The sequence below is a fragment of the Oryzias latipes genome, chromosome 16 (genome assembly GCF_002234675.1).
Source record: "Oryzias latipes chromosome 16, ASM223467v1".
Taxonomy (NCBI): domain Eukaryota; kingdom Metazoa; phylum Chordata; class Actinopteri; order Beloniformes; family Adrianichthyidae; genus Oryzias; species Oryzias latipes.
Genome location: NC_019874.2, coordinates 2,736,371 through 2,758,379, shown reverse-complemented (window position 1 = coordinate 2,758,379; position 22,009 = coordinate 2,736,371). Strand labels below are relative to the sequence as shown.

The 22,009-nt window shown below is 42.4% G+C and overlaps 1 protein-coding gene across 1 annotated transcript; it reads right to left on the bottom strand.

Moving 5' to 3' along the window:
* Positions 1-1,240: 1,240 nt before the first annotated feature.
* On the bottom strand, positions 1,241-15,433 carry sall3 (spalt like transcription factor 3). Its single transcript, XM_011473301.3, has 4 exons — positions 13,701-15,433; positions 3,700-6,852; positions 3,169-3,494; positions 1,241-2,854 (listed from the first exon to the last, which is right to left on the bottom strand). The coding sequence occupies exons 1-4, from the start codon at positions 13,783-13,785 to the stop codon at positions 2,423-2,425; spliced, it is 3,996 nt and encodes a 1,331-aa protein (XP_011471603.1). The 5' UTR covers positions 13,786-15,433; the 3' UTR covers positions 1,241-2,422.
* Positions 15,434-22,009: the final 6,576 nt, after the last annotated feature.

Here is a 22,009-nt window from a genome sequence, read left to right as displayed (position 1 = left end):
AGATGAAACTGCCGTCAGTTAAACAGTCACATTGTCACACACGCATGCAGGTTCCCACACAAAGGACCCGAGGACCCAGACTCGGTGTTGTCTCGCACACCGCTCTGCCACAGCAGCATCGGGGGGCATTTCACAGCGAGAACTCTGCTGATCAATCCTGGAATAAAAGGATTTGCTTCTAGATCTGAACATGTTTTCCACATTTCTGCATTGTTCCAACCGACATCAGAAGCAATTTCTGTTTCTACTTCATCTTCATGCATGTTACAAAGTTTTGGCACATATTTAGAATTTTTATGTTTTTATTATAAAGATTTAACTAAACTGAGCATATTTCTGTTTTTGCTAATGGTGAATCAAACATTTTCCCTTCTTTCATTTCTCATATCTTTACTTGTTCATTTTTAAAATATATATATAAAACCTACATACAGTTTTACAATAAACTGAATAAGTAATCAAATGTGGTTTTTTGAGGATTTTCCAAACAAGAATATGTATATTTCTCTTTTTATTCTGTCCAAGACATTGATTTTTTAATTGAAAGTAGCATTAAAAACTTTTTTTCAAAGTCTTCTAACTACTTTCTAGATTCTCATTGTTAACATTTAAAAACACACAGAAGAAATAGCAATGGATTTATAGAGAAAAAGAATTGGGTTTATTTTCCACAAATGAATTTATTGATGCTTACATTTTTGTTTTTAATTCAAAGTTACACTGGTGTACTTGAAAGCTTTTTTTTTTATTAAACTAAACTTTGAATGCCCCAAAACAACATAGTTCATATGAAAAAAAATGTTTCTATGTGTAAAACATAGCAATACGTATCAGATGTAAAAAACATTTTTGGTTTCTCACTAAACTTATTTATCTGTACATTTGTTCTTTTTGTAGAATAAAAGCATTCTATTCAATTAATTTTGTATTTTATTTCTTTTCCCTTTATCACTTTTAATAAGAAATTAAAACAAAAATGTACTTGTAGAAATTTTAAATCAGTCAAATGTGTTTTTTTTAATGAATGCAATGTCTGGAGCCTAGAAAAGAGAGTGAGAAACATTTTTTTTTTAGGATTTGACCCTTCTAATTGTGAAACTGTTATGCTTTGGGCTTCTGCAGAAAATCAGCTGTTACCATTTTCAATAAAATGTTTGCATTTTGTAAAAGGCTAAATGTTGCCACAAATGAATCCAACCAGAGGAAGTTGAAAAAGCGATAAGAAGGTCATACAAGCACACAGCTGTTTTCTTGTTTTATTTGAGAAGGTTCTGATTGAGTGATGGGTTTGCACTCTGTTGAGGAGCACATACGCAGAGACAGAGACCACCTCTGTCAGCGGGAGGAGTGGGATGCTGGAAATGATGAGAACAGCACGTGAGAGATAGCTCAGTCAAAAGGTTAACGGCAACTCACAGACAAAACGCCTTGTTTTTAAAAAGTGCATTCACAAACATGACAAGTACTCTCAACTCATGGTACCTATTTTTATGTGATACAAAATATGCATACCTGTTTTAGGTTTGTCTGTACTTCTATACATAGATATTTCTTCAAAAGTTTCACTTCTTTGTTTTTCTTTTTACAAAGGTTAAAAGCAGGGTTGTGGTCATAGCAGCTTTGGAAATCTCCTGCCTTTCTATCGGATAATGAGATACACACAGTCCCAACAGATATCCAAATAAAACCTACAGTTTCTTCTCTGCTGTTCAACTCAAATGACATATTGTCTTCATTGACAAAGATATTTGAAGCCTGCTGTTTAGAAAAACAAAGAATCCATAAAATGCTTGGGCCATTAAATATATTTTTGAATACCCGCTTTTTTTGTCAATATCATAAATACTAAAGACACAGGACAACATTATCAGACAATGCTGAGAGACTAAATGTAAAGATTAAAATAGTTCAAACATCATTTTTTCAAGTTTTCTAGTTCATGAGAAAAAATATATCAGGCGAGCACAGAAACACCACAATTCAGTTTCTTTTCTTCAGTCTTTCCATACTCAGCAACTGAGTTGGGGGCAAAAAGCCAGACTGTCTTTTGTGTTGTAGTCCTGCACTGATAAGACACGTGTCCATCATCACCGAGACGCTAAGATCCCAGCTTTCAAACGAATTCAGAAAAGCAGTCAAACATACCAATAAAAACCAAGAAGTACCATGCAAATCTTGCAAGACGACAGATTTTCAAACAAGAGACAAACTTTGCATGGGTGAAATATCAAGTGAGGAGGGAATGGGTGGAAGGCAAATACTTCTAACCAATACTAAATATTATATTTCCAAAACAAAACAAAATTCTTTCAATCTGTACATTTAGTTCACATAAGTTCAAAGTGGATCAGCAGTTTCGTTCTCCATAACTATACTGTTAGTCTTTGCCACATGCCTACCTTGGAGTTTTAAAGAAAAGTCTTTAATTGATCCCAATCTCTTTATTCTCTTCCAAATATCTAGAGAAAGGACGAGTGGCTGCAACCTCCAGACTAGTCTTCTCCATGCTGGTCATTGGAGGGCTGCTGCCCGTGTGCACACGGTCCATTCCTCCAGGCAAAGCTCCCAACGAAGTGATTCCTGCTCCGCCGAGGCTGACGGGCAGCTGGCCGATGCCTCCATTCTGGATCACTGAGATCTCATTGTTCTTCATAGCCAGGCCGTTGGTGATGGCAGCTGCATACTGGTTCCAGAAGCCTGGGTCGACGTTCATCGCTCGAGCCGCCAAGTCTTTCTGAAACATCTCGCTGAATTTCATGGCGTCTCCACCCAGAAGTGCCATGGGGTTCTCCACGGACAGGCGCCGACCCCGGCGAGCTGGGGCATTGTTCCACATGTGTGTTCCCATGTGAACCTGAAAGTACAGACACAAAAAAGTTCAAACGTCTGAATGATCTGGTCCTTTTTATTCATTCTATTTTGCATGACTTGTTTTTTAAACAACAACAACAACAAAAAGTCAAAGCCTCAAAGTCCAGAGTTTCTGGATAAATAAAGGTTAGTGGCAACAAACACATTTAGGGCCTTTGGACAAACATCTTTGGAAAACTATGAAAAAAATCACATGAGCTGATTCCAGAAAAGGTCTTAATCCAAGTGAAGACATTGACCAATGAATTCCTTTTTGTACCTTTAATATTCAGAATGAGATGTTAAACTGAACTTTACCTTTAGGTTACCCTTTGTGGTGAAAGCTCGTCCACAAATGGAGCAGGCGAACGGTTTCTCCCCTGTGTGTGTGCGCTCATGGATTTGCAGAGCACTGGCTGAAGAAAAGTTCTTCCCGCACGATTGGCAGTTGTGCTGCTTTGGAGTGCGACGGGGAGGTGGGGGCGCCAGCATAGGGTTGATACTGGGGCTCATGGTGGTTGTGGGCGCGGCAGCTGGAACCTGAATGCCCAGATGATGGTTGTCGCTCAGAGACTTGCCGTGTCCATTCATTTCCATTTTGATCATGTTTGATGCGGTGCTGGCCAAATTGGGAGCACTTAGCCCTAAAAACAGAAAAACAAAATCAAATTAGTGTTACAGCATTAATTCATGTGAGAATAAGCCTGCTTGAATGGTTCAGATATTTAGAAAAAATGGAAATGCTTTGTGACACTTCATTTAAATTTCACATGCATAGAATATAATTTATTATTTTGAATTCTATGTTTGTTTCATGTATGTATCTCCTCTTTTGTTGCTTAAACCCACCTCGATCTCTGTTTAGAAAAAGCATGCTGAAGTGGCTCTCCTCCTTGATGTAATGCCTGCTGGGTTGAGTGGCAGTCAGGTCAAGGGCTCCGGTGCCTTCAATCGCAGAAAGTGGAGATGGGGTCTCGGATTTTTCCGACTTTACTGTTGTCAAGCCAGCTGTGTTATTCTCCTGGCCCTCCTCTACTGTCATGCTAGTGCTGTTATTATTATTGAGTGCAGCGGGGGACTTGGATCGCTGACTCTCAGAATGACTGTGAGCTGGGGACAAATGCTGCATGGAGCCAGAGGACTCAGACAAAGCTGGGCTCCCTAAACTCTGACCTTCAGCATCCCCCACAGCAGACAGGGAATCGGTAGTGAAGCAGTCAGCCTCCCCTCCGAAGCTGCTGCCGTTCTGAGCAGGCTTTTGACCAAATGAATGGGTCATGTTTGCAGTAGAGTCAATCATTTTCATCTGGTTCTCCATTGCAGCAATGCTGGAGATCATGGAAGTCGGCGGGGAGCTCCCGGGTGAATATGGTTTGGAAGGGTCTAATTCACCCTCCTTTAGGTCAGATTCCTCATCCATGGCCTGCTCCATCTCATCTAGGAGGTCATCGTCATAATTGCTCATTGCATCTAAGCTCTTCTCATCAAAAGACAGATCTGTTTCCATCTCCTGCAGACTTTCGGGGAGAGGGGTGTTGGGAATCTGCCCTCCCATGTGCATGCGGATGTGCTGCTGCAGCACAACAGCATTGGTGAACTTTTTTTGACATATGGGGCAGGAGTGTTGCACTCGTAGAGGGGGTTTGGACCTGTGGACTCCAAAGTGTGTTTTCAGGTTTCCCTTTGTGGTGAATGCCCGTCCACATATTTTGCACTTGAACGGCCTCTCACCAGTATGGATACGGTAGTGCATCTTCAGAGCACTCTGGCAGCTCAGAACACGGTGGCAGATTACACATTGATTCGGATCAGTCATCTTTTTGTCAATATTCTCAACAAGCTGCTGCAACTTTGACGTCTCTGAGGTTTGCATAGAGTCTAGAAGGCCTCCAAAGGGAAACTTAGCCTTAAACTGTTCAGAAAGCATTGGAAGAACAGGATGGGAAACAGCGTTAGATGCTGAACTGGGGCTGCTGATTGACTCAGAAACCTGTCCGCTGCCTGAGGATGTTGTTGAGGTGTTAGTTGTGGAAAGAAGTACTTGGGTTACTGTAGTTGTGGTGGTTGTGTTCTCTCCTGGCCTAGCCGAGTAATTTGGGGACAACAGAATCCCTTCAGGTTTTAAGAGTGGAGGTCCATCACTCCCAAGGTTGGGGTTTGGGGATGGTGAAGTGGTGGTCCTAGTGGAGTCAGTGGCTACATTTGGTGATAAAGATGCACATTCACTGGAGGGGGGAGAATGCCTCTGAGGGGACCTACTGAGTGGAGTGAGGCTTGGCGACTCAGCAAAGCCTCCAATCATGCTTGGTAGAGTTGGAGGTAGCTGTAGTGCAACAGAGGTGGGAACAGTGGGGAGCACAGGTTTACTGTCAAGCCATGTGGTGACGGGTTTTTCTGGAGGCAACGACATGCCATATGGAATGCCTGAGCTTGTGGGCACATTGTCCAGGTACTCTGGCACCGGGTAAGGATTCATCTGAATGTGCGGGTACTTTTCTTTGTGTCTCTGGAAGTGTACCTTCAGATTCCCCTTGGTGGAGAAACGATTCCCACAAATGTTGCATTTGTAGGGTCTCTCTCCAGTGTGGGAACGCAAGTGAATCTGCAGGGCGCTATCGCTGCCAAACACCTTGGCACAGAACCTGCACTTATGCTTAAAGAAAGGGTCTTCCGAGCTGGGCTTGGTGTCAAACACAGACACATTTGGGGGCTTCCCCTTGCGGTGCTTCATCAGCGCAGAAAGGGGGTCAAGCGCATTGGCTGTGGCTGCAATGCTCGCCAGCGGATTGGGGAAAATGACGGTGCTTGAGGAACTGTGAGGTATAAGGGGTAGACTGGAGGCAGAGCTCAGGAGGCTGCCATGACTGAGGGTTGGAGGGGTGGTGGAGTTTCTGGGAGGGGCTGAGCCGCTGCTAATGCCACCGCCTCCTGCTATACTGATACTAGAACTGGTATTGTTATTTGTGACTGAAGACGAGCAAGTTGGATGTAGAGACGACAGACCAGTGCCAGTCGGAGGGGGGAACACGGACCTGTTTGGGGAGCAGTTTGAAACTGAAGAGTTGGACTGCTGAGAGCCACTTTGTGGTGTTTGAGGGACAGGCCTTTCTAAAGATGACGTCATGGCAGATGGGCCTTGACCAGTAAGAGTGGCTGGCAACCTAACAGGCAGCTGATGGACAGGAGGGGCGACAAAGCTATGCAGTGGAAGCTGGCCGGCAACAGCAGGAACACATGAAGAGGAAGGCCCCTGGTTTCCAGCAACATTACTGTTATGGTGAGAAAGATTGGGCTGCGGAGCAGACTGTCTGTTCATGAGAGCCACCTGACTACGGATCTGTTCTATGAGCTGAAGTTGGTGAATCTGCTGCTGCTGGAGAGCCATCAGCTGGTCCAGGATCATGGGAATAGCCATGGAAGAAATCCCATTTCCCGCTGCTGCTCTCACACTCTGGGAAAACTGGGCAACAGCAACTCGGGTGCCGTGAAGCGTCTCCAAGGTAACATTGGTGCTTGGCATGGTATAGCTTGTAACGACAGAGGGGACAATGTCATTGAGCTGAGGTAGGGAGCCATTAGGCTCCGGAGATGTTATGTCTCTTTCTTCAGAATCCATATTTTTTTCTGGAGAAAGCTCAACCTCCATCTGCTCATCTTCCTTTTCAATCATGTTGACTCTATTCAAGGTTGCTATATCTGGGATGTCATCACAGTCCCCAACAGGACTGTGGCTTCCTTCCCTGGGGTCCTCGCTGTCATCTTGCTCGCTGGGGCAGCTGGGTAAAGGAGAGGGCTCAGATGGGTACTCCTGGGAGGGGTTCAGCGCGTCATCATTCTCATTCACGATCAGCACCAGGGGGTTTTTGGTGCAACTCTTTAAATGTTCACAGAAGTCGGACCACTTGAAGAACTCAGCACAGCACTTTTCACAAACATGAGTCTCCTCGCTGCCGCTGCGGCTCTCATTCCCGCTGTCAGCGTCATCCAGCACGTCACCTTGGGCTGCAGACAGCGGAAAATAATAGGAATGGGGGTGGGGGGGTGGGGGGAGAGAATTAATGAATAAATAATCAATAATGAATCCACACATATTTTACAGAGCAGTGCAGCAAAGGTTTAACCTTTGCCTTTTTTTTTTACTTTTAACATAACCAAAATCAATAAACTTTTTTATTTATTTATTTGTGTTTTTAACTCTGAACAAATTGCCCCAGTTCACCAATTCTCAAGCCCCAGATTTGTGCATTCACACTCTCTCCATTGAAACAGCTAATAATTTTCTTTGTGCAATCCATCAAATTATGAGGGCCTATCAATTGTGGATACTGCCGCTTAATGAAATTCCATAGAAGCCATTGATTTCCAATATTTCATACAATTCACAGCTGCCTCATCTGTTGGGTACAAATCGGGCTTTGATGGCCCCATTAGGATTCCCCTCTGCTATCAAGCTCAGTCATTTCCACTTGAATTTCAGATGCTTAGATCTTTTCTTTTAGATTCCAAAAGGGGCTGTTTTGACCCTGAAAATGTCTCAATAATTTTCTGAAGATGAGTCATTTTCCCCAGTGACATTTTTTATTCTGAATTAGAATTACATTTATTACATTAAGAATAAACAACCAAAGAGTTTTTCTCATAGGAAAAAATAAAGTAAAATGCTAAACGTTGTCTTACAGTTTAGAAATGATCTTTTACTCTCTGTCTGACATAAGCGTCTACAAATACCATACTTGTGCCGTGGCACCAAGGTCTCTGATTAGTTCCACATGTTTAATCACAGTTATACAAAGCCCCTTCCTCTTCCACATGCAACAAACTGGCACAAGTCCGCACCCGATGGAAAACATATCAACATCACCTTCTGAGTTCATTTCGTTTTCCTCTGTCTGTGTGTTTCTATAAACTCTTAACAGTAATGAAGTTTACCTTGGAAATTGACTTTTTTTATCACACCCAAACATTCAAGAAAAATCACTGAGTTTTTGCCCTAATTTTAAATATTTTAACCACTGCAAAAAATTTTTTTACAAATAAGCATTTTTTAATAAAAGTGCAAACATGTGATAAATGAGTATCTTATTTGAATTTTGATTTGTTGAAACTAAGCAAAACAAAAATGAATTAACATAAATAAACACACGAGCTAATAGTATTTTAACGTATAAATTGCTGATTAAAGTTTAAAAGGACATTCACTTTGACTTTTATGTTAAAAAGGAAGCATTTTTCTCAATAATTATTGGGTCTAAAATCCCCAAATAGCCATGATTTATATTCTAATGATTGAACTTTGCATCCCGGACGTCTGTCCAACAGCTCAAGTCCTGCGGTGCTCTGTGAGATTCCCGCAGTGCGCACGCTGAATTGAAAATGAAGCGAGTCAAGCACACATTTGTGCCAATTACAGTGACTCATTATTAAAGAAATTCATCAGAGCTCCTGTAATCTGTGGCCAAAAGCAGGAGAAGGTGGGTGCAACCGCTATCATGGTCTGGTGACTGTGAATTAATTCAGTATCAACAGAACGCTTTCGTACAGCCGGGGTGTTCTCATCCCCACTGGGTGCTAGAACTGACAGAGCGGGTTATTATTTTACCTAATCATGTGTGTAGCCAGGTTAAATCAAACACCTCTGATTGAGCAATTACAGCAAGAAAAAAATGAAATAAAGTCTGCTTTCATTCGGTTTGGTGTTTGGTTTTCATCCATATTTGCAGTATTCCCTAAAGAAACACAGGGACCCAAAACTGAATTCAACTAAAACAATTGGAACAATTAAAAACTCAAAAAAAAAGAAACAGAAATCAAGCAGTTAAAGAAAAACCTGGAGCTTTACAACGTCAGCGACACATGACAGGAGGCTGGAAATCTCCTTAGCTCAGCAGAGGAGAGCAGAACTCATTTCCATAATTGAGGGTTGAAAGGTCAACACAAATGAGTAGGCATTGTGTTGAGCTGATTAGTTATTAGAATGGTATTACTGTCAATCTCTTTCATTCATTCATACAATTACAAGTGGTGGCCTTTGTATACCTCTGACCTCACTCTCACTCACACACACACTCACACCCACACACTCACACACACACACACACACACACACACAACACACACGTCTTGTGGGAAAGAATTAAGGACAATGAACAGATTATAAGCACATGCATGGAAGTACAACAAATAAACCCCAAACAACGCTGTTTTGGTTCTGAAGAAAAAGTGCAACTAGCTGTTTTAAATTTACCCTGAAGTGGAAAATCAATCAATCAATAAAAAATTCATTTACAAAAGTAGGAAAATGGTGATTCCTTATTTTTAAAAGCACAAACGTGTTTTTAAATCCCAGACTTTCTCCTCTTGTTCTTCTTACGGAGATCTATGTAAAGCTAATAACACCACAGCTCAGGAACTGTTTCAAAATCCAAAGAAAAAGGCCAAAATGAGCATATTTTTGTTGTTATGGCCTAAAATGTTACAACAACCTCTCTAAGTTAATTACAGCGATGCAAAGCTTCAAACAGTCAATTATTTTCAACCCCTAATGAAAGATAAAAATGTGTGTGTGTGTGTGTGTGCGTGTTTGTCTTGGGGGGTGTTTTGCCTTATTGATTTTACTGATTTTTCAATAGGATGATAAAAGTAAGGGATGAGAGGGGGAAAATCCAATGGTTCTTCATTCTTTTAAGAGTTTTCATTTAACCAGATGTGTGTTTTGAGACACACACAGGAATCAGAGCGATGACTTCACAGCTAACCTAACTGAAGTCTAGGATCAGTCGAGCTGTTTATGCTTGGACTGTTTCTGAAAAAGAGCAGAAAGAAATGATCTCCCTGACTCTCAACTATTTTCATTTTTTTCCTGACAGACACCGACGACTGAAAAAAAGGCTTGTAATTTCATGGATTTGCTGAAAACCTTTCCAAACAGGTTTTACGTGAGCGTGTTGGAGCGTTCTGCGCTCTCTCTGTTCTCCTTAGCGGAAGCTCAGAGGTGATGATTCACTGGAAGGTTTTGCTTCAATCGGGGCAAAGCAGAGATCTGCTGGGTCAAACCTAGTTTCCTTTTTTTTTGGTAAATTTTCCTTTTTTGCTGTTCATTAATTTAGCATTTGATTTTTTTTTTTTACATTTTATAATCCATGAATATTTTCGCAACAAACCATTTAAAAGAATTAATATTTTATTATTAGTTGATCTAATCCAGACTTTTGTTGAAGCGTAATTTTTCCACTGAAATTGTTTTCTTAGATCCAAAAAAATAAATCAAAGCGCGCCGTGTTCTTTTAAATAAAATTGTTTATTTTATGTTTTCTGCTCTTGAATTTCTAGCAGGCCTCCTCCTCACTGAAGCGCTCCTCATGCATCCTCCTCCTCCTCCTGGAGCTCAGCTCTGAGTGTAGCGCGTGTCATCGGCCTGGTCAGCCCTACTGCAGAGTGGTACAGTCATATCTGCGCAGACACAGAGGCCTTTGTCATCGCCTGCAGATGTGCGGCAGCCAAAACATTAACGATTTGTTTGTGCAAGCGTTTGCGATACAGTACTCGGTGACGGCACTCTGTCCAGAGGTTTGCGCCACCCGTGTGGCTCTGGACTCACAAAGGAGCTTGAGACCCGGAAGGGGGCCTCAGGATCTAACGATGCTCATCCTCTATGTTATGGAAGAGAAGCCTAATGAAGCTGCATTTGTGCTTTTTGCAAATGAAAAGGAATTAATTTTTCCAATCAAAAAGGCTTTCATTTTTCAAACAAATCTATGAAAAATCCCGAAACCAACCAGGCTGATGACCAAATGCAAATCCTCTGTGGGTGACTCTTATTAGTTCTCTCCTAAATCCTGCAGATCTAGCAGAACTCGGCATTGTTGCCTGATGCTAAACTGCCCTTCCGTCTCCTGTCCCGTTCTTCCTCTCAATCAGGATCTTACTTGCTCATATGTGTTTTCAGTGCTGAGTAGTAATTAAGACACAGCCATATTTAAGTGCCTTCTTGAAGATATCCTTAGCACAACAGTGTGGGTGGTCCTCAGACCTGCACCCAATGGTGAGAGGGGATTTAAACAAAAGGCAAGTAAAGCCCCCCAGCAGGGGAAGTGGGCAACTGCCATGTTGTCACTGTAAGCAGGGATGTTTTCACTTTGCTATTTTTTTTCCCTTTGCTTTCAAAACGTCTGTCATTATTTTTATTTTGGCCACTGAGGAAAAATCTATCCGAATATTTTAACTTTCCAGAGTGACATAACGTTAATGTCACTTTAAAGTCCAAAATAAAACCCCCAAAGCCTGGATGTGTTTCTGAAAGATGCTTAGAGTTTGTCATGAAGCCACGATAATGGAAAAATAAAACGCTCTTTTGATTGTTTTAAAAGCCACTCAGGAAAATGTCGCAGTTCTCTTGTGACTGATGCAGTTTGCACACCAACGCCTCACCGTGCGCGCCTTCAAAGCCCTGGCAGTGTGCAGAGGAAGTGGCGGTGCGCTGACAAGCCCGGCGCTGGCCACACTTTCTAGAACACGAGCGAGCCGCGCTGCCAAGGTCAGCGGCACGCGCTCTAATTGCACAAAGAGCTTGACATCTAGCGGCAGGATCTGACTGGTCGGGGCTACACAAAGGTTAAGTCAGCAGGCTTTTCAAGAAACACTCCCAATCAGCCCCCTTCCCTCATCTTCACAGGGATACACTACCCCCTCCGTGCCCCCTGAGGGGAAGTGTCCGGAAGGCCTCGAGGGCAGATGATGTGCCAAACAGGGGTTTGTTGGCACTTGAGTTTTTCATGTTTTGGAGCAGATTAGAGGCTCATTCGAGCAGCGTGAGCGAACAAAGAAATAAGCGTTGTGCAGGTGGAGTTAAAGAAATCAAACAAAGTGTCTGACATCTTCATCGTATGGACAGCAGGGTATCCAAAGTCTGTGAAAGTTGATGAGTCTGAAATGGAACTTTGGACTTCTTATTTGTGAGTACTGGTGGTGAGTTTGTGGGGCTGGACCGCAGAAAACCAAAGGACACTAACAGTCAGACGTCAGAAGCTTGTCAAAGATTGTAGCTTTGGATTATTGGAGGTTCTGGCTCTCTCTGCTCAACCAATCGACCCTTTTTGTCGCTTCCTCTGTCCTGAAGTCTGTTCAGTGCTCCTATAGGAACAAAAATACCCACACCCATCTTAAGCACTGCAGACTGACGGTAAACAGTGTTTTACCTAGAATGCAGTCCTCTGGTATGTGCATATGTTCCTTTTTTAGGAGGAATGTGTATGAAAATGAAGAAAGAATCTCACTTTTTTCTCATTATTTCTTCTTTTTAATATGAGTAAAAATATATTTTTGGCTAATCCTAATGAATAAAATCATACACAGCAAAAGGGCGATCCTCTTTCTTTTCATTCCTCAATCCAACAGGAGAGAGACCTGATGGATGCTCTGTATCGCAGAGCAGAATCAGAGAGGGGGAGTTATCTGAAACACCAAGGCAGCGTGTTTGGGTTTTTGTCTGTGAAAGGGCCATAAATTACAAAAAGCGAAAAGGGTAAAACTGGACAAAAGGGCAGGGAGTCATCAATGTGATCCCCCCCCACACCTCCTTCTATTCTCAGCGACATTTCAACATGCAAAGACAGCCGCTCCCCAGAGATTACATCACGCATTTCTGCCCCACAGAAGCCCCACAACGTGTGTTTGTGAGTCAACAGGAACTAATGTGGAAAAAATATCCCAAACTTCCAAGACAACCAAACATTTTAGATTAAATTTACAAAATAAAATACAAACAAAAAAACAACTGAGAGGTTTAAATGCAAATTCTCAAAAAGGCAAATAAAAGCCCAAATAAAAATGTTTTGGATGCTGCCCGTTAATTGAGTGACACACTGAGTGTCATTTGAAGATTTTCTTTTGATTGGAAATATTATGTCTACATAAGTAAAAAGTAGAATTTTTGAACCTTCCTTCGACTCTCTAATGGTGTTTTGTGCTGCGAGAGCCTGAATGCAGCTTTAAAGGATAAATAATCCTTCTCTCCATATGGCGAGGACAGGCTCTGTCAAGCGATCTTGTCGACATTGTAGGCGAAAGGGAACAAATCAAGTGTGCCAAATTTATGGGAGGGGGGTAAACAAAAACATTTCCATGACAAAACAAGGGCTCGACCTGCAACAGACTCCGCATTTTGTCCCCTCGCCGAGCCAAGCAGGCGAGGGAAGACAAAGAATCTGAAATTAAAAATTCTAATTAGTAATTAAAGAAAAAAAATCGTTTTCTTACACGATCTAGTCTGCTGACTGTTGAAACTGAAATTTCTCCCATTGTGAGGAGATGTCAAATATTTATCCAACTTATCTTTTTGCGCGTTAGGACGCGTGGAGCCGTGCGCGCGCGCGAAAACAAACTCCACGGGGAAGGACTTCATTTTAAGAGCACAGTTCCGCTGATTCCACGCTTAAAAAACGGCGTTTAATCTCTGCTTTATTTCTCACAGGCCTCTCCGAGAGGCCTTCAGCACCAAAGTGCGAACTGTTCCACGTTTCTGCTCCAACGTGCATGCGTGCCATTAATCCTTAAGGTCATCTGTCAGCTACCAGTCCTCCATGATGCCGCCTGCACGGCGTGCAGGTTTTTTAAAGGTAAAGAAAAGCTGTTTAAATTTAAAAATCTAACCATTTACTGTCTTTGGGGGCTGTTTCAAAAAACATATTTTTGATTGAATAATATTTAATTCCTGCATCTGTATTTTAGAAATAAATCTTGACATGTTATCAAGTTACAAATACTTCCAATCATGAATAAACTACCGAAAGGGGAGCAAAAAAGATCCAACAGAGCTGAGGAGAAGCTGGATCCAGCTGATCCCGTCCACTCACCGCGCTCGGAAATCACCCCGGTTATTGCGGGATCCGGCTCGTCCGACTTGAGGTGCTGCGGCTTGGCTTGCTTGCGTCGGGACATGCTGCTGGCGTCGGGGGCGGCGAGGCTGCGGGGTTGGCGCTCCGAGATGTGCTTGCGTTTGGCAGAAGCATCAGCGGAGAGCTGGGCACTCAGCGCGCAAAAAGTTCGCCAAGAGTCTGGAAGCGCACAGAGGAGAGGGGGGCAAACCTGGAATTAGCCAGTGCTGCTGCTGCTGCTGCCGCTGCTGTGCGTCGGATTGCGCATGTCGGGATGATAATTATGATAGTGAATAATGCCTCGCGATTAATGGCATCGTGTGAAGGTGGGGAGGATTGGCTGGGGTCCAGCGGACGCGCATTGGATATGGTAATGAGGGACGGACTAAGCAATTAGCCGCTTCACTCTCAGACTTTATCCGTCTCTTTTCTCCTTACCTCCCCCAACAACACACTAAATCTGTTGTTTTGCCCAGTTCACAGGGGGTCTCCGTCCGGCTCCCCTTCCCCTCTCCTTCAACTGTGAGCGCAGCAGTTCAAGAGCTCCTCATACAGCATTTATTTGGCCTTTATCACGTTTTTTCTGCTCATAACAGTCCAGCTCTTGGTTCACTTCTCCTCGCACTTTCTTCCTCGCTAACTTTTCCCCCCTCTTCGTCCTCCTTCAAAGGAAACGGGTTAAGTGTTTAGGATGCGGCAGGTCTTGAATGTTTTCTCCGCTTAGGTGGATGTCTGGTGAAATATGCCGGTAGCGGGAGAAATGACGGGATGCGGTGAGTTGTCACCGTTTTCTTCACTAGGCGCTCTCCAAAACTTTTACGCGCGTCTCTTGATGGAGCAGCAGTTCTGCTCTCGGCAAAGAGGGGGGGGACCACAAATCAAATTGGGTCCTGTAGAAAAAAATAAAAATACAAAGTCAGGGCTGCTCAGAGGTCTGGTGGAAGTTCCTCTTGTACTCCTGTCGAGCCTCAGCTCTTGTTTGCGCCCTCGGTTGTGCGCTCCCCCCCACCCACCGAAAGTCTTTCCTTTTGCCCGCACTTGGGTTTCAAACTCCTCTTGTCGGTCAAAAACTCGGTCTTCCCTTTGGGTTTGGATCGCGGGCTCACACCGGAGCCAACTTTCAAACTGTGCAACGCTCGCTGTGTCGCTGTGTCTCCTGGTCGAGCACGGCTCTGTGTGTGAGGGGGGACTGCGCTGTGTGTGAGAGTCAGCCCCCAAGCAAGGGCTCAGCCCATTGCTTGCAGCCACCGCTAGGATGTACCACCACTTTACTGTTCAGTGCGTCGCCCCCAGTCTCCAGTGTTCCCAGTGAACACCCAGATTTCGACCTCCCATCCCATCAGCCGCGACGCATGACGGATGGACAGATGAATGGACAGAGCGTCACCTGAATCCCGAGGAGCCTTTTATAATGAAACGACTCTCAGCATTTTCATCTTTCTTTATGGAGATGATAAAAAGCTGCACAATTTAATAAAAAGTGACTTTGAACAAGGGGGAGGAAAATCGTCACTTTAGGCATTTTGATTTATTTTTGTTTATTATCATTCTCTCTATTTTTTGCGTTTAAATCATTGGATTGAATTGATATTACTTAGTTAAAAAAGGTAGAGTTGCATTTCTGTTACTGTTATATAAACGTGCATTTTATAATCATATTTAAACTCCAAGTTCCACAAACACTTTCCTGTTTTTCCTTAGCTGTATGTGTGTGTGTGATTGTGTGTGTGTGTGTGTGTGTGTGCAGGGGGGACCCCTCCTCCCCCTCACCCCCTTTCTCCCGTCTGTTTGACTCTTCCTCTGCGTCCACATCATATAACAGACAAATCCTTTGACAAGGGCGTCCTGTGAGCAAAGTTGCGCGCTCCTCTTCTTTCCCTCCTTCCTCCTTCCATCACCCTCTTTCAAGTTGTGTCCAAAAGGCTGTTATTATCTGGTATTAATAGATGCAGCCCCAGGAAGACAAAATCAGCTATTGATAATTGCAAGGAGTCCACGGCAGCTACTGTATCGATCGGCGTGTTCTCCACTCCCCTGGCACCGGGAGATAAGGACACACACTCTTTAGAGCAATATAATTTCTTTTGACCTATCTGCTTGCTACAGACTTATGATGAATAGCCACAGTGGCTGAAGTCCTTTATCACCAAAGTTACCCCCTTGATATAATATTGATTCTTTATAACTAGCTCGCCACACAAAAATCAAACTGTCCACTTGGCCATCATCATCATCAATATCATCACAAAGGCGCAGGAATGAGTATCCCATGCGCCCCTGGGGGCCAGCCTGTACAATCGCCTCTGTGGGGCCCAATCTTTATTTTGCTGATGATAAAAGGGAAGAGGAAACGAGGCAAGGTGCCACTTAAGACCAGGTGCGTTTAATCCGCCATGACCCCCCCCCCCCCCCCCCACCACACACACACACACACACACATAACGGGGAGAAATCACGAGCCAAAAGCTGAATCCCTTCGTGTTTTTTTTTTTTTTTTATATTTTTGTTATTTTTGATTGAGGCTGATTGGATGCCAGACAGGTTCAGCATCCTGAAGAGTCCGTTTGAAAAGCGCCGGTTTTATAGTTCAGCGGGACCGGATGCGCCTCGGAGGCATCCTTTACTCTGAAGGCGCGCAGCGCTCGGCTGACAGGGGAGAGCGCCGCTGCTGGAGGAGCAAAAAGCAACGTGTGGGGAGACGTGGAATCACACAACAAGCAGCCGCCTTCGCCCCACTTGGCCCCCACCGGATCCGCGCTGGAAGGTAAGAACACGCGGGGCAACCCGACCTGGCCCTTCTCTCCTGCGTAAAGCGCACCGGCACACGTGTCTGCTCTTCTCTCAGAGCCCGCAGAAGGCGAGGCTCCGTGCCAGTGAGGATACCACGAGCAGAGGCCGCTGTGACAGGAAGACACCACGAGGTAAAAGAAGTTTAAGAGTATGCCTTGTTTGTATTGATTCCTATTTTCACTTTTAAGTTCATATGACAACGATGTGTTATTTAAGTCATGACTTCCGGAGCTATAAAAAAACGTGACTTTAGCGTCAGCGTCCAATCAGAGACCTTTGCGGCGCCGCAACTTGGTGCCAATGCGCATCAGCACCCGCAGCAGGTAGCAGCCTATGGCGCGCTCCCCAGGGCTTCATCTCCACCAATCGCAAAGCAGCTCTTGCTGTGCGTTTTTTTGTACTATGAACTGGAGAGACTCCTTCAATTGACTTACTTTTTAATGAACGTGCACGTTTGGTTTATTTATTAGATGATTTCTTCGCACATACTGGAGTTACTTAAAGCAACCCGCTGACATGAATGCGTATTGGTCCAAGGCTTTCCAAAAGGGTTTTATTTTGAAGTTACAACTTTATTCTTGCAGCATTTAAGTCATTCTCAATTCTTCACAAAATAATAATTACAGAACAATATTTGAAATGAGTTTGTTTGAGGGAATTTTGAATGCATGAAAGAGCTGATGTTGTAATTTAACATGATCACTCCACTGTTCCTGTTTGTATTTTGCATAATTTCTTTTTAATTTAACATTGATTTTTTTTCCCCTCCAAATGTTGTTTCGTCATAACAGAATATTTAAGACTTTTTCTAAAAAAGAAACCCAATTTAAATTTGTGCATTTAGCAAAAAACATTACAAACATAATCATATTTATTTCCTTTTTCTTTTTTTAAAGTATATTAAAGACATGGGCTGATGATGACTTTCAGCTCTGAAGGTTTGAATCCATCTGACCAAATCCTGGTTTCTTCTTATCATACTGGCGTTTGTTGCTTCCATAGAGTGACGCAGAGGGAAATGTGATGGAGAAGTCACACCTTAGATGAGTAAAATTTGACCTGACTGGCCCGATCGCGCTTAATTGGAATGAATTGAATCAACCCATTTCTTCTGTTACTGTAATTAAATTAGTCACCGAGGCGTAATTGGACATTGAGTTGGCACTTGAGAGGAGATGACAAAATGCTCATTGCTGCCACCAAAGGACTATTTGTCAAATTCAGTGTGAACGGCGGCACACCAAATGCTGCCTGACACACTAACAAGACTGCTGCTTCATGAGAAGCCTCTGCAAAGCAAACACACAGATTATTTGCCAGGCGGCAGCCTCGTGTGAGAGGAAATATGAAGCGGGTAGCATGCTCGTCATTACAGCAAAATGATTGTGATAATAGGCACAAGTACGGCAAACTTTCATAAGAAACCCTGAGGCTTTAGCAAACACTGACAACTCCTAAAGATGCAGAGACGAAGGATGTGGTCTTCAATTAACAGTTTCTCCGTCTGCAGTCATTAAAAAAAGAATATAGTTTATTTCCCGCCTTCTGTATGGATCTCTCGCTTCCTCGTTATTAGATCCTTGATTTGCAGACCTTCATTTAACCATCTGTCATGTAAACTGGGCCCACCACTGTGGAGGGAAGAGGTTTATGGCCCGGCGAGGTTTGCTCGTTTCCAGCTCAAACGCAGTTTCCAAGAACAATGAGCTGAACAGGGCTAAAGCCACACTGATGACACTTAATCTCATTGGAATTCCTTGTCAGGTGTGACCTTGGAAAGATATTAGCCACTCGACAAGTGACTATAGGTCTGTGTGTGAGAGTAGAGGGGGGCCTGAGTGTCTGCAGGGATGTGTTTGAGCCAGCTACTTGTGTGAATGTTATGACTGTGTGTCTATGGTGGGTTTTAAATCCAAAAAGCCCTCAAAGTATTTTAAATTAAGAAATGAATATATCTATTTATGTTTTTTATATATACCTAATTATGTTTATATATATATATATATATATATATATATATATATATATATATATATATATATATATATATATATATATATATATATATATATATATATATATATATATATATATATATATACATATATATATATATATATATATATATATATATATGTACACACACATATTAGGATCACTTTCTGCCATTCTGGCTCCAAAGCGTGCTGGGAGATGAGCAGCAGCCTGCAGCCAGACCGGTGGGCTTCAGGGATATGCGGCCCCGTGATGTGTGGATATGTGTGCCACACTGTCTGTTCAATAGAGGCCTCTGAATTTTTAAAGAGCATCAGTTACTTCATACTGTTGTTGTTTTGGCACCGTTTGCTATGCTCAATCCTGCTAAGTGCATATGTGCTCTGAGTTGTCCTGCAGAGGTGTGTGTCTCTGCTTGTGTGTGCCAAAGGAAAGGAGGGTGGCTGCATGGACTATCACCATTCAAAGCTGATTAAAGTTACAGCACACGTAAATGTTCGGTAAGCTTTGGTACTGCGAGCTCGAGTGCAGAAATGGGAACACGATCAAAAAAGTAGAATGTTCTGACAGTTTTAGTAAGTTGAAGCCTAATTTTAAAAGTTAATTTATAAGTTAACTCTCTTCAAAAACACGTTAAATCCTACTTTGTGTGTTTGCTTTATTTTCTGATTACAGTTAAATTTAATGTCAGTTTGTGATGAAATTATTTGGTTTAAAAAATACAGCTTAAATATTAGAACTTTTCATTTGTAAAAAAAAAAAAAAAACGAAAACATAAATCTGCCAAAAAGGCAGGTTAAAATGTTCAATTTATTCTATATATTTATTTTTAGAGAAATTCACTTTATCTCACTAAACACTATTAAATTGTACCTGTTTCATTATGTCAGGCCTTATTATTTAATTTCAGTAAATTAGACAAATATATTTGGATGAGTTTATATACAACACATTCTTTTACTTTGCTAAAAATATTTAATTCCTAATTGTTTTACCCAGGAGATGTCTGCTTTTATTCTGAAAACAGATAAATCTAAGGTAAAATATTTAAGGAGTGAAAAAAAAATGCATAGAAACTATACTGTAATGAAACAGTATCCTCACTTTCCTCAAACCGTGATTTTTGGATCACAGTTTGATCTTTGATTTGGGGATAACAGCACGACAAACAAACTATTCTGAAAAATCTTCATTTTTATTTTGCAAATAATAATGAAGAAACCCCTTTCAGTCTGGTGTACTGTAGTAAAACCATAAATAATAAATCCTTCTTAAATTTAGCCCAAAGGTTTGACTCTTTCAACACAGTGGGATGCGGTACAGACGCTGCAGTTCATTCTAGTCTAACATAAGGTTTGGTTTTAAACTGAGAATTGCGACATCCCCAACTTGATAAATTTGAACGATTCATCCACAAAATGTTGGATTTAGATCAATCAAAAAGTAATTATTTGGACTACAGAGCATCTCACCTTTAGCCAAATGTTCTTTTAACTTTTGCAGTAGTTAAAATGTCTGTCCGATCTTTGGTGAAACTGAGAATGTAAAAGGTTTCTCCCATGCCTCAAACTTTACCTGAAAGTTTTTCTTACATGACGGAAGGTCATGTAAGAAAAACTCTGGAGACAAGAGAAAGGGATTCCTGGAATGCTGCAGGGGAGATGCCACACTCTTGACTTTCCAGTTCTGGACTGGATGCAGCTCTGTGTCAGCAAACATTCAGCCTTCCATCTCCACGGAGAGATCGTCCCCGCCATCTCTGTCCCAGACGGATTTATTTATGGCGCTGTGCTAATGAGCTATATGGTCTTTTGTGGTGAGAGACAGCATGTGTAAACATTTAGATTCTTCCTCTCGACTACAAGGAAGAATCCACCGAATTAAAAGGCGCAAAGTGAAATTAAATCGCAGCGAAACATAACACCCGATCAAACACGAGCTTGTGTTTTGCCATGTTAATGCCCTGTGTTGCTATCAGTCTGCCGTGTGTTTTGGAGGACTGCCAGCCGGTGGAGGAAGAGCACCTATTTGGTAGAGAAGTAATTGCTACACAGTAGCTTCTGATTGCCAGAATCTTTCACTGGGAACATCCAGGGCTCCCTTTTCACTCCCACCAAACAGCCTGATTACAAATCATCGTATTGATTTGATGAGTGCAAGATGTTTGCTAATAACTGTTCTCATACCATCTGTTAATCTTTGTTGTGATTAAAGAGGTAATCCCAGCAGCCATTATTCCCAATGACAGGAGCAGGGATCCTTCTCCTGCAGCGGCTTTAGTCCCTCTCTGACCGGGCAGGGCTGAAAGGGAGGCTCAGGGGGAAAGGAGGGGGGGGGAGGGGGGGCAGGATATCAGTAATCTCCGAATGCAATTGAGAAATCCACTCCATCCTTAACATACCAAACAAACACACACACACAAAAAGAGTTACACCCGCGCTAAAAATCCATTACTTGGTATAATTACGCAAAATGATTTTTCTTAAATATGATAATAAATCACCGGCTGGATCAATTGCCTGCAGACCATCTGCTTTACCCTGATAAGGTATCAATCAATATTTAGTATTTGGATTTTAATTAATACCTCGGCGGGGTTTGAAACCTTCGAACACGGAGAGAAATATGGTGTGTGATAAAAATAAAGAAACTGATAAAAGTGGCGTGTTAGGGGTTGCCGGTTCCTGTCATTGATCAGTCACTTGCTGAGCTGTGATTAAGGACCCTTCAAAATCTAGCTTTGTGTGTCTTTTATTTGAGACTATCAGTGTGTGTGCGTGTGTGTGTGTGTGTGCGTGCATCACAACGAACATCACAACAAGCGTATTGATCAACGCATACGGTTTATTTCAAAAGCAGTTCCTGTTTGTTTTAGCTCAACATGACATGTCAGGCCGTGTCTGTCAAAAAGAAATGCGGTAATCCTAATCCTCATCGTGGCGCTCACTGATTGCTAGCATGCGCCGACTCTGAGTGGTTTAAAAGCCACTTCCTTGAACTGGTCTGTGGCATACAGTAAGGCCCGGCAATAAATTGACTGCAACTCCTAAAAGAAACACAAATACTTTCAGACTGATGCACTCCAACATCTCCTTTATGCAGCTCAGTGGCTCTTTGTTGGAAAACGTGAAAGCCCGCTTTTTTTTAAACGGCCGTAGCGTTTGGATGGTTTTTTTCATCATAAAGAGATTAAAGCAGATAAATAAAGAAGCAGAAGGCCAGAGTTTGACCACGAGGATCTGCATGGCTAATCTAATAATAAGACACATTGATAAATAGGATTCAGAGTTAATCGGCTGAACTTGTGTATTGGACTTGTAATCTGTTGACGTGTGTCTTGCGACGCCCTCTACTAAAATTAGCTTTTAATTACGGGTAAATAAAAAACAACAAAAATAATCTCTGAAGAAATCTTAAAAAAAAAAAAAATTCCGTTTCTTTGCAACAGCTTGAGGTTGCTTTAATATATATATTTTTTCAATTAGGAAATGAGCATGAATATG

What these genes read in the sequence shown, in the direction of transcription:
- sall3 (XM_011473301.3), bottom strand. Translation starts at nt 13,785, where the DNA reads ATGTCCCGACGCAAGCAAGCCAAGCCGCAGCACCTCAAGTCGGACGAG. An exon ending in CGGGGTGATTTCCGAGCGCG is followed by an intron (nt 6,853 to 13,700) that starts GTGAGTGGACGG and finishes CGCTGTCTGCAG; the next exon opens with CCCAAGGTGACGTGCTGGAT. An exon ending in CCACAAAGGGTAACCTAAAG is followed by an intron (nt 2,855 to 3,168) that starts GTAAAGTTCAGT and finishes CTGTACTTTCAG; the next exon opens with GTTCACATGGGAACACACAT.